This window comes from Sporobolomyces koalae (assembly GCF_050403365.1).
Source record: "Sporobolomyces koalae JCM15063 DNA, S_koalae_JCM15063T_v1_ctg29, whole genome shotgun sequence".
Classification (NCBI taxonomy): domain Eukaryota; kingdom Fungi; phylum Basidiomycota; class Microbotryomycetes; order Sporidiobolales; family Sporidiobolaceae; genus Sporobolomyces; species Sporobolomyces koalae.
In genome coordinates, this window is record NW_027481742.1 from 78,441 (window position 1) to 89,641 (window position 11,201).

Below are 11,201 nucleotides of genomic sequence, written 5' to 3' on the forward strand. Positions count from 1 at the left end.
CTCACGACGCACTCGATGCTTTATTGCAATTTGAATTCATCAGCCAACACTATAGATTGAGATCTCACTCTTCAATCTCGCTAATGCAACAAGCCAGGTAAACACAAAATGATTACACGCTTGACCACATCTACCGCAAGCGTGAGTTGCACCTTGTGAAATCCAACGGGCACTTGACAGTTTATGCTCGCTTCTCCGGCTGCTCGCCCTTGGGCACGCTCCACTGGACCTGCAGAATCAAGTGGTCGTACGGCAGTCCGTGCACCTTCTTCATCGCCAACTCGGCATCCGTTCGGCTCTCGAACGACACGAATCCGAAACCCTTGCACAGGCCCGTCTCCTGGTCCTTGCCCACGTAGATACTGTTACGCCAGGAACAATTTGCGCAAACACGCGCGCAATCAGTGTCTCGTGTCATTCTGTGGGATAGAGAGCGAAAACTGCGTACCGGTTGATCTTGCCGAACCTGCCAAACAACTCCCACAGGTCTTCGTCCCGTGCGTCCTCGGACAAGTTCGTGACTCGCAACGTCGGGTAGTCGTCCCGCGATCCACGACCGCCCATCGTCTCGCCGACACCTCGAGCACCGGCACGCATCGAAGGCGGCACGTACTTGCCCCCAGCGGCGCGGTTGGCAGACGGGTCGTCGGAAGGCGGCAAGTCGGAATTGGCTCCAGCTTCGTCTGCGAGATTGGAGGGTTTTCGAACGTCAGGCACGCTCGAGCGAGAAGAGAACGAGGGTCAAGACTGACCACCTTCTCCGAGGGCGGCGCCGAGCGTGTCCTTGTACGGACACCTTGCGGTGAAGTGATCGCCTCCACAGTATCGACAGGCAACCTTCTTGTCCTTGAGCTGCGAACGCATGCTCTCCATGGGGTCCTCCTCGGGCTCGTCTCGCTGTCACACACATTGCGATGGGGTCAATTCTGGAACTGAATCGAAAGATGTGCATACGACTCACCTTGATTCCTCCAGCTTGGATGCGGAGGCGAACGTTCTCACCGACCGTGGTCGTCGCGGCGTGAGGACCGGGCGCGGCACCCTTCTCTTGTCCGAACCTGCACAGCCAGAAGCGCAAAGAGGTGAGTTGCGGGTCCAGAATTGCACAATTGGAGGTCGAGGAAGCAACGTACTTGGCCCATCCCATGCGCTCGGCAACGACGTGATTCACCGAAGTCTTGACGAGGGTGCGCTTGATCTTGCGGGTCACCTTGACCTTCTTGCCCTCGTCATTCAAGCGGTATTCGACAATGGTCGTGACGCCATCCTTGTCGGTCGACTCTTGACGGGGAGGAAAGTCTGTTGTATGATGGCAACCATATCGAACGCGGTCAGCTAGCGCTCCTTTTTGAGAGTATATGCTTGGGGAGAGTCGCGACGGCGAATCGGGCACCGAGTTGGATCGGAGACAACAGCCGGAGCGAGACCGTGTATATATCGGACGAGCTGTCCTGTGCTGCTGTACCTCGTCACGCCGGCCGGCTATGGCGAGGTGATCCTCAGGAGAATCGACCTTGATCACTAGGTCGTCGCACTTCCGCTCCACCTCACGCAGTCACACTTTGCGCGATCGTGATCTCTTGATCGTCTCCTTGTAAAACTTTCGTAGCGGTCGCAAGCTGCTCAGAGCGTCGCGTGAGGGAAGATCGAAACTTGCCTTGGTTTTCAACGTCGTCGGCCCAGGATTGACTGACGCGAACCGCACAGGAACCAAGTCAGCAAGAGAGAATCCCATCATTGTGGATGAATGGGTACACTCACAGCGCAGGCATGATTGATGATCGTGGCAGAAGGGGGAACCGTTCGCTTCATCCATAACCTTTCTTCTTCGTTAGTCCTTCATCGTCGCAATACAAACACCTCGCTCGACTCGTGCAAGCGATTAGATGGTCTCGAATTCGCTCTTTGATTCACCCACGATTGAACCTCGCCGTTCGCAGACATTCCTTGCAGTCTCGCTTGCGACTATACTTTGCCTATGTCTTTGCTCGGCTAGGCTTCGCCAGGATCATGCTTTGCTCTTTCTTACACCAACAGGACTCTGAAAGCGATGTGATCCGAAAAACAAGCTGGTCGTCACCATCACAAGAAACTCACGCTCTCGGTCTCTCATCTGCCTCGTTTCCGGTTCTCTTCAGCATCAGATCGGATCGATCGAAATAATCCCCCAGCTTGACAAACCAAAAGTCCTTCGAGCCTCTCAACTGATTTCCTTGACTTCTAGCTATTGATGGAACGTAATCATTTGGCAAAGCATCTTGTGCATCGAATCATCTTCGGAAAGCATCCGTTCACCTCTCTACCCTCTTCGATGAAAGCGCTTGTACAGGACTTTGCCCCCAAGTGAGCAGGTCCAACTTTGACTGACAAAACCGCAATATTTGCGAGTGATCCGAGGGTGGGAGGGAAAACAACATCTATGAATGGAGAGAGTGTATCAAGCAAAAACAAGGGGGTAGAGTAAAGATTGAAAAAATCTAGGATGAAAAGATGCAAAGTAGGTGCGGTTTCCAACGAATAACGAAAAGAGAGATAGAGAGAGCATCATCTATACAAACGAAAAAAAACCTGAAATGCGATAAAGATGCGAGACGGGAAAAGCACGGAAATCGAACCAAACCAAACTTCACGCGTGGCGTCGGATCGGATCCACCAATCTCCATGCCTCGACACGATCAATCTCGATTTGATCAGAGACCTCGACGACAGGTTTCGGTGACACGGGTGAGGTCGTGCTAGTTCTGAGCGTCGATCGAAGTGATTCATGTTGTGGGATCGTCCTTTCGAACCCTGCAAAGATACGGACGAGATTTCGTCAGTCTCGAGCTCAACAACAATGTAGGCAAAAAGAAAGATTGAAACGAACAGGTAACGACGTCGTCCAATTCGTCCTCGTTCCAGAAGTGATGCAGGCGAGGGTATCTCTGTAAACCAAGCAGGAATTAGTGATCGGGTTCTTCTTTGCAACAACGTGCGTCTTTTCAGAGCCTCCCTCGGAGAGGTCAGATAGGAAAAAAAAAACGGGCCAAAGCTCGCCTTGAATTCGAATTTGCGAAGGCCGACGGGGTCCGATCGCAACAGCTTGGAACCGAATTCAGCTTGCTCGATCCTGAAGCCAGAACGAAATCAGTGAGCAAAGAGGATCGAGTTGAAGGCGCGGGAAGACCGAAGACGAACGTCAAGTAGGGATCGTCCTGCCCGTGGCCCCAGAACAGAGGGATCTCTCGTGAAGCAGGTGAAGCCATCTGGGTTCGAACGAACGTGTGATCAGTCCACACCTGTTCTATGAGTGTGCGGTTCAAATACAGCAAGCTCACGCTTTTGATGTGGTCGAGCAGAGGCACGTAACCTGACAGGGCGATTCCTCCTTCAAATCGACTCGTCTCGTTTGCAGTCAGCACTGCGAGGAGAGTCATGACCGCTCCTGAAGACCAGATTCGATTGTTAACGCTGTACGAATCGGTGTGTCGCGGATCACGTTCCGTTCACCCACCTTGCGAGAACCCCATGATGGCGACTCTCGGTTCTTTGCCGAGAGCGATCATCGCGTCCCGTTCTTCATCCACAAGCTGATTGATCTGACGTTGCGAGTAGACAAACTCGTCAAGGTTCTCGCCTTGCGATAAATCATCAAAGGTTCTGAACGAGAGAGAGTTCGTGAGCATACTCGACGTTGAAGATAGAGAGATGAGACGCACTCAATGTTGAACCAGGCAGAAGTGGGTTCATTGTCCCTCACGGTCACATTCAACTCGTCAGCAGTCGGAGTCACCCTGTAGAAACGATCAGGTCAATGGCTGTAGCAAGAGGAAATGAGAGAGATTAGAAAAACTTGCCATCGGACATAAGGGAACCTGTTCGCGAGTTTTCGGACGAAAGGAGGTTCGTCGCTCGGTTGTCCAAGTCCATGCAAGACGATTGCCGTCACGGTATAATTTTCGCCCATGATTGCGTCGGTGAATAGGAATCGAGTTCTATTCAGTCGGGATACAGGTTCATCGTGCATTGAGTGTCGTATCCGCTCGCCATCGAGCAAGGATGCTTGCGAGCGCAGCTTGGTCTGATGGTACGAGGCGACCGAGAGTACGACGAGAAACACGCACGCGCACAGCGCGAGGAAGGAGCGACCCGTGAACGATGAACGCGACGCAGTCTTGTTCTTAAAGGGTAGGGACAGCGTCGGAGGTGAAGGCGGAGGTGGATAGTCTTCTCCCGAACCGGATCTTTTGTGGAAACTCGAGAGCAGGCCAGCGCTCTCCTCTTCGTCGAGGGAAATCCGAGGTGTCGAAGTCGCGGAGCTCGCGTTTGAGATTAGCCCCTTTCGAGTGGTCGCGACGAGAGGCACCATAGTGCTCGCTAGATGTAGAGAGCGCTCGCAATCGCGCGAGTGTAGACAGACGGGGTCGGCAGCTTGGAAGAGAAGGAACGTTTTGCATGAAATTGGTCGCGCATGCGATGACTGCTGCAGTGCTGCGATCACTCATGGAATTTCATTTCCGCCGGATCGCTACCAACCGCTGATGCTTTCGAATCGGGGCTCTCGAGACCATCTCGCTCGAACGTTGAATCAACACCCGGACCGGGAGATGTGCACGTGGGAGAGACTCTGCAAGACCAGGAAATGCAATTGCTACACGCTCTGTTTTATACACACCCATGCTCATTGCGCCTCGGGTACAGCCTGTCCCGCTACTGGTTCTCCTTCTTCCGTGATACCTTGTCCATCTGCACGTCGTCTCAACTCCTTGATCTCGGTCGCCCACCGATCGTACTCCCAGTTGCCCGGTCGCAACCCGTCCACCTCGTACAATTTGTGCAACCTGTGCTTCAACACGACGATCCTCGTCAAGAGGACCTGTTGCTCCTTGCGCCTCACTCCTGGTCGCACGCGCACAATGTCTCGCTTGCTCAACTTGGGATCCGCGAGTCGTCGCACGCGCTGTCCGAGCGAGTGTTGCAGTCGGTGCAATTCCGTCATCGACCTGACAATGTTCGAAGACGCCTTGACCGACTTGAGCATCAGGCGAACCTGGTGCCGATGGAACGTCAACATGGCGAGTTCCCGTTGCAAGAGCGTGAGTGATCTCGGAGGGTGAACGGCGCTAGATCCCGTCGACGAGTCCGACTGCGAAGTTGCGCCAGGCAAGGACGAAGGCGAGGATGGTTCGAGGCGGTCGAGTACCGAATGAATCCGTTTCGCTTGACCCTCCATCAGTTGCAGCAAGCGTTTCGTGCGCAACCGGATCCACCGTGCCGTGGCGAGATCGTGGTGATGGAGCGCGTGGTGAGCAATGTTGCCGATCAGAGTGGAAGGGACGACATAGGGACGAGCCGGAGTCGACGGGGCACTCGCGAGGTGCGAAAAGGGCAGTGAGACGGTGAATCGGGTCGGCGCTCCGGCGCCAGGCTCTTCGATCGAGAGATCGTCGGAAGCATCAGGGAAGAGCTCGCTGGCGGTATCTACAGCTGTGTTGCATGTGAAGAATGGTCAGACCGGGACTTGCGAGATCTCTGAGGGAACGGATTCGCGCGAACCTTGAGAACCAGCCGGAGCGACTGTTGCGACGGCCGCCTCGATCTCGGCAATTCGTGCAGAGGCGTCGGTAGCCCAACGCGTGAAGAGGAGATCGAAGTAGTGGCGCACGATGGGTCCCGAGTCGAGGCGACTCGCGGTCTGAACGATGGTGGTGAACGCGCGGGTACCAATCGGATGCGTCGTCTCGGTCGCGGTCGAAGGGGGAGCAGCCGTCGAGAACGACTGGGTGAAGAAGTCAGGCGTTGAAGTGCTGAATGAAGGTCGGTCGAAAACCTCGAACACCGCAATCATGGTCGAGAGGTCGTTCAATTCGGCGAGTCCGTTGAGAATCCAGCACAGCTCTCGCTCTCCGATTGTTCGTGTCTTTGCTTTCTGTGCGTCCTTGACGTCGACGTATGCTCCTGGGAGCTCGATGTTGAACGCGTACAACTGTTTGACGACGGTCGCGAGCACTTTGCGGTCGCGCGCTTTGGCAACAATGACAAAAAGGTGCTCGAGAATGGCATCGACACGCTTCGGGTCACCGCCAATGTCCTCGAGCATGCTGACGGCCGTCTTGAGGAGTGGCGCGGCGGCAGCTCCTTCAACGGCCCTTCCGGATGCGCGCCCATGCATTTCGATCCAACCCGTGAGGGTTTCGAACACGCGAGCGCACATCGCGGCGGAAGGGAGGTGTCCCGCTTGAATCATCTCGTCCCAGACCTTGACGATGCCGGGAGCATACCTCAGCGCGTGGTACTGCCACAGCAGCGCGTTCCAATCTCCAGGTCCTGTCGTCGCGCCCATTTGCCGCAGGCGCGACCTGATCAGATCGACCTTGACCGCATACGCCCGTGCAAGATTCGTCGAGGCCTGGATCGAGAGAGGGTGGCTCGCCGATTTGCGCGGAGACTGGAACGGCTTCGTGTGGATTGCCGGGAGGAGGGCGTGGAGCGAGATGAGAGGAAGCGTGTGGGTCAATCCTTCGAGGTCAACCTGGGAGAACAAGCGCCAGACTCGTTCGGGGTCAGGTTTCGCGAGCTTGAGGAGGTCGACGAGCTCGGCAGCGGGTCCGACGAGCTGTGCCGAGGGAGGAGCGGCAGGCGAGGTGTTGGATTCGGACGTTGGGGCAAAGAGCGCGTGCGATGCGCGCGAGAGGGCAGCCCAGCTCCGATTGGGTTGTCGTTCCGAATTGGGCGAGGCGTGCGCGTCTTCAGAGTGGTGGGTACGCGCGACGTGGGCCGAGTGCAGCGGGAGTGCAGATGAAGTGCTGTGTCGACACGCCGGGCAGGGTGCGCTGACCGAGCGGGCGCCGGACGTTGAGGCTACCGGTACTGCTTCGGACAGCAGCAGTCCTTGCCGCGCGAGCCGTCGGACTGCCATCGACACGTGAGGCCGGATTGGGTTGGCAGGGAAAAAAGCGGGTTGCGTGCGGCTTTCGCTTGATCTCGTCGGGACTCTCGGTCCGCGATATCCGCCGACTCGTCTCTCTGTAGCGGATGCAGGCATTCGCTATTCACTACTGGACTAGGCTCAGTCCACGGTTGCCTCTCGGGCACGACCATTGCTTGTAGCGACCAGCATTCACCGTACGCGTTGCGAGCGAGGCCGCTGGACATACATCCTGGGCATGCTGATCTTGACCATCTCGTATCACGCCTACGCATCGCTTTTGTACCCGAACGAGAGACTATAGGTAGTTCTTGCGATCTGGCGAGCTTCTTCGCGCATTGGCCGCGCAAGGTGCTCGATTGGTCCATTTGTATTCCGTATCTGGATTCCCAGTGCTTTTTTTGAGACATGCTAAAGCGACCGACCTGAGGGTTGCAATTGCTGCTGATCAGATCGAACAGAGAGCGTCTCTCGCGAGCGACTGCGAGCGCACTTTGTCAATCTCGTGAATTGGCTTGAATTTTCGCGAGGTCGAGTAGGCGTCGTGTCGGATCAGTATGCGTCAGATTGAGTATGTATCAGGAGAGAACAGACACCGCGAGCAAGAAAATCTGAGATCTTCGGCACGAGGTTGCAAGGGATGACGAAACCGCTGCAGCGCGACTCGGGAAGATCGCTGCAGATATTCGAACTGCACTCTTGCACTTCCTGATCGACCGGCTACCCTCGACTGCATGTTTTCACGGTCGCTTGTCGGCCTCACTGGGTCAGGCGTCAGGTCGTCCTGCCTGTCAGGTACTCGAGCTGGACACGCTCGCGGATTCCCTCGACCATCGATCGTCCAACTTCGACTCTCGAGCGGCACGGCAACGGCAGCTCCGAAGAAGGCAGGCAGACGGTGGAAGGGACTCGCAGCGGCAGGTGCGATCGGAACGGGCGTGTTCCTGTACGATCGGTACGAAGGCGCCGAAGCGCTCCGGAGATCGCTTCGCACACTCGTATTCGGATTGACGCTCGCGATCGACTTCAAGCTCAACTTCTCGCCTGATAACCCAGAAGGGATCGACGCGCTGCACGAACGCACCGCGAAGAGACTTCAGGCGTTGTGCGAGACGAACCAAGGCATGTACATCAAGCTCGCCCAGTCTGTGAGTCTGAAATCTACTACAGTGTCGTCGAGGCGCGAATGCGATCGCCTCGACTTCCTCGAGAAGAGAACAAGGTTGCGCTGACGCATTCTACACCGGTGTTTGATTAGCTCGCAATCCAAGCTGCGATTCTGCCCAAGCCTTACCGCGAAGCGTTCGCGAACGTCTTCGATGCGGCTCCTGGAGTCGAATGGGAAGAAGTGGTCAAGGTGTTCCGAGCCGAGTTTGGCTGTCACCCGGACGACGCATTCGACTCGTTCCAACGGACCCCCGTCGCTTCCGCTTCGATCGCACAAGTACACAAGGCGAGGCTCAAGGTTGCGAACGGACAGGCTCCCTGGAAGGACGACGAAGGCTGGGTCGCGGTCAAAGTCAGGAAACCGGCAGTACCGAAACAAATGGAATGGTGAGCCTCTGAACCTTTACAACAATCACGTGTTCTCGCTCACTCACGTTGCTCGGACCTCCACCGTACCAGGGACTTGTTCTGCTACCGGGCCCTATTGTGGAGCTACGAAAAGATCTTCGATCTGCCCGTATCGTTCATCTCGAAGTATGTGACCGAGCAGATGCGCAAAGAAGCGAATCTCGTAACCGAGGCCCACAACGCCGAACGAACTGCCGAATACCTCAAGAATGAGCCGACTTTGAAGAAGACTGCGATGGTACCGACAGTGTACTGGGACTGGACAGGGCCGTCCGTGATGACTGCCGAGTGAGCAGAATCGGCCTGTGCTCTCTTGGTATACCTGGGCTCATTTTGTCTTTGCAGTTTCATATCGGCATGCCGATTGACAGACAAGAAGCGCCTCGCCGAATATGGCTTGTCGGTGAAGGAAACGATGGACGCCGTGACGGAACTGTACTCGGCCATGGTGTTCAAGTGGGGTTGGGTGAGTGTTCTGGACGTTGAACGATACGCTGCAGATCACTCATGATCTCCGTCTGTTCTCGTGCGCTCGGCAGGTCCAAGCCGATCCTCATCCCGGAAACATTCTCGTCCGGCCGAACGCAAAACGACCGAAGCACCCAGAGATCGTCCTCATCGATCACGGTCTTTACGTCGACATGCCCACCCAATTCCGTCACCAGTACTGCCAGCTATGGCGATCGCTGTTCACGGGACAGATTTCCGAAATTGAAAAGATCGCCGTCGCGTGGGGCATCAAGAAGGAGAATGCCGACATTTTTGCCTCGTTGACGTTGTTGCGACCACACAAGCTCAAGAAGCAGAAGGGAGCAGAGGCGCCAACTGAGGCAGAGAAAAAGTTTGGCGAGCAGACGCGGTACGAGCAGCAAGTCGGGTTGAAAGCGAGGCTCAAGACAATGCTCGAGAGCGAGGAGCTGATTCCGAGAGTGAGTGATGACCTCAACTGGAAGCAAGGATCCATAGGTTGCTGACGAGTCGCGCCTCTCCTCTGCCGCTCGACAGGAACTCATCTTTGTCACGCGGGGGTTGAGAATGTTGCAAGCAAACAACCAGGCGATGGGTTCACCTTCGAATCGGATCAACATTCACGCTCACTACGCAGCTGACGGTCTCGCTGCATTTACGCCCGCCGATTCCCGCACCTTGTCCAAGATTGGACTCAAGTCGTACGCGGTTGAAACCCTACGGCTCGTGATCTTCCGAGTCGTGCTCTTTGCGGTCGATGCCGGGTTCCAGTTCACACGGCTGCGGAGTTGGTTCATCGAGAAAGTACTGGGCGGTAAAGGAGAGGGACTCGAGGATCTTTTGCAACGACAAGTCACGGTGAGCTCACCCTCCGCGTATCTCTATGCAAATTGCCCCCTCGCTCATGCCTCCTTTTCTCGTCGGGCAGGACATGGCCCGTAACGAGTTTGGTGTCGAGTACGTTCACTGTTTCACTCTCTTGGCAACAAGCTCATTGAGCTAATTTGTCATCTATTCATCGCAGACTCGATGATGCAGCCTTCTCCGGCTGATGAAAAGATGAACATACAGTAGTTTGTGTCTGTTGTATCCCCTAGCTTCCATATTTCGTTTAGACCCTTGCAAAATCCAGAGCCATTGCATCCAACAGCAGCCCGTCGCGGTAAGCCCAGACGAGCGCAAGTTCCTGCGCGTTTGGTCAGGCTCTCGTCCGAGTCGGAGGGACAGACAGGCATGACATGCTGTGAGCCCGCAGTGCAAGACAATTTCGCTAGTGCAGGCGCCGCGTCATGATTGGTTAATAGAACGAGTGACCCGCCTATGAAGTGACGCGCGATTTTGCGCATCGGATCGTCGTGATCCCGAAGTGGCGCTCAAAAACGAGGGGACAACCTCTGTACTTCTGCTCCTCTTCTCTCTCCACTATTGACCCTGATAAATCATCAGTATCATCCCAAATAAACACAACCAACTACCCACACACACATAATATGTCGTCCTTCACCGATAAACTTGCCGGCTTTGCTCAATCGATCGCGTACCCGAACATGGATCAGAATCTCGGCCACCACGAGCACGATGCCGCTCATGGAGCCGCCCTCGTCGACCACGAACCTGCCTCGGGCGTATGGGGTGAGTCTCTTCTCTGATTTCCGAGCCTGATTTCGTTTTCGAAGTGTGCTGATGGCAGTGTCCGCTCGTTTGACCATAAACTCTGTATTCAGACCGGCTTCATGGTGAGAACACCCTTCGACAGATTAGGTCTCAGGGAGATTGTGGAGACGGTATGGAGGATGGTTTGAAACGCAAAGCTGTTGCGCACCAGGTACGACTTTTGTCCTCGCCTCTCCCTTTGTCACAGAACCAGCTACTGACCGGGTTCCGGTACACTCAGGAGCATCTCGCTGAGCGTACTCGCCTTGCACGAGAGGGATTGTTTGAACCGCACACCTCGCACGACGTGCTTACGAACATGAGTGACGAACACCGCAACGTCGCTTCCGGATCGAAAGTCTTTGGAGGTCCCGCCGAGACGTCTGCTGCAATCTCGGAATCGTTGAAAGGTGGAGGAATGGGCAAACAAGTGCTCGAGAACCAGAAGATGAATTAAGCTCGAACCCCGCCGTCGCATTTCGTTCCTTTTCGTTGTCACTCCCTCTCGCATGTGCATAGTTTTTTCCTCGTTTTCTCTCTGAAACTCGACTGGCGTCGGTACCAAGCCAGTTGAAGTGCAATACTCTGTTCTTTACAC

The 11,201-nt window shown here is 55.3% G+C and overlaps 5 protein-coding genes across 5 annotated transcripts; 2 read left to right on the top strand and 3 right to left on the bottom strand.

The window, feature by feature from the left end:
• Nucleotides 1-181: 181 nt before the first annotated feature.
• On the bottom strand, nt 182-1,772 carry TIF35 (translation initiation factor eIF3 core subunit g; the record flags this gene model as incomplete). Its single annotated transcript, XM_076679945.1, has 7 exons — nt 182-362; nt 449-683; nt 753-897; nt 962-1,058; nt 1,134-1,299; nt 1,658-1,689; nt 1,762-1,772. 7 exons carry the CDS (start codon nt 1,770-1,772, stop codon nt 182-184), a joined length of 867 nt encoding a protein of 288 aa, XP_076532922.1.
• Nucleotides 1,773-2,626: 854 nt separating this feature from the next.
• On the bottom strand, nt 2,627-4,348 carry JCM15063_004476 (alpha/beta hydrolase; the record flags this gene model as incomplete). Its single annotated transcript, XM_076679946.1, has 8 exons — nt 2,627-2,790; nt 2,867-2,924; nt 3,037-3,109; nt 3,178-3,245; nt 3,318-3,424; nt 3,494-3,639; nt 3,699-3,773; nt 3,855-4,348. The coding sequence occupies 8 exons, from the start codon at nt 4,346-4,348 to the stop codon at nt 2,627-2,629; spliced, it is 1,185 nt and encodes a 394-aa protein (XP_076532923.1).
• Nucleotides 4,349-4,660: 312 nt separating this feature from the next.
• JCM15063_004477 (uncharacterized protein) lies at nt 4,661-6,898 on the bottom strand (the record flags this gene model as incomplete). The annotated part of the gene is made up of 2 exons (XM_076679947.1): nt 4,661-5,466; nt 5,536-6,898. The coding sequence occupies 2 exons, from the start codon at nt 6,896-6,898 to the stop codon at nt 4,661-4,663; spliced, it is 2,169 nt and encodes a 722-aa protein (XP_076532924.1).
• A 743-nt stretch (nt 6,899-7,641) lies between these two features.
• Nucleotides 7,642-10,002, top strand: JCM15063_004478 (ABC1 kinase family protein; the record flags this gene model as incomplete). The annotated part of the gene is made up of 8 exons (XM_076679948.1): nt 7,642-8,055; nt 8,166-8,461; nt 8,534-8,770; nt 8,828-8,948; nt 9,022-9,411; nt 9,488-9,808; nt 9,879-9,907; nt 9,975-10,002. 8 exons carry the CDS (start codon nt 7,642-7,644, stop codon nt 10,000-10,002), a joined length of 1,836 nt encoding a protein of 611 aa, XP_076532925.1.
• A 438-nt stretch (nt 10,003-10,440) lies between these two features.
• On the top strand, nt 10,441-11,060 carry JCM15063_004479 (uncharacterized protein; the record flags this gene model as incomplete). The annotated part of the gene is made up of 3 exons (XM_076679949.1): nt 10,441-10,582; nt 10,675-10,775; nt 10,845-11,060. The coding sequence occupies 3 exons, from the start codon at nt 10,441-10,443 to the stop codon at nt 11,058-11,060; spliced, it is 459 nt and encodes a 152-aa protein (XP_076532926.1).
• Between the last annotated feature and the right edge of the window lie 141 nt (nt 11,061-11,201).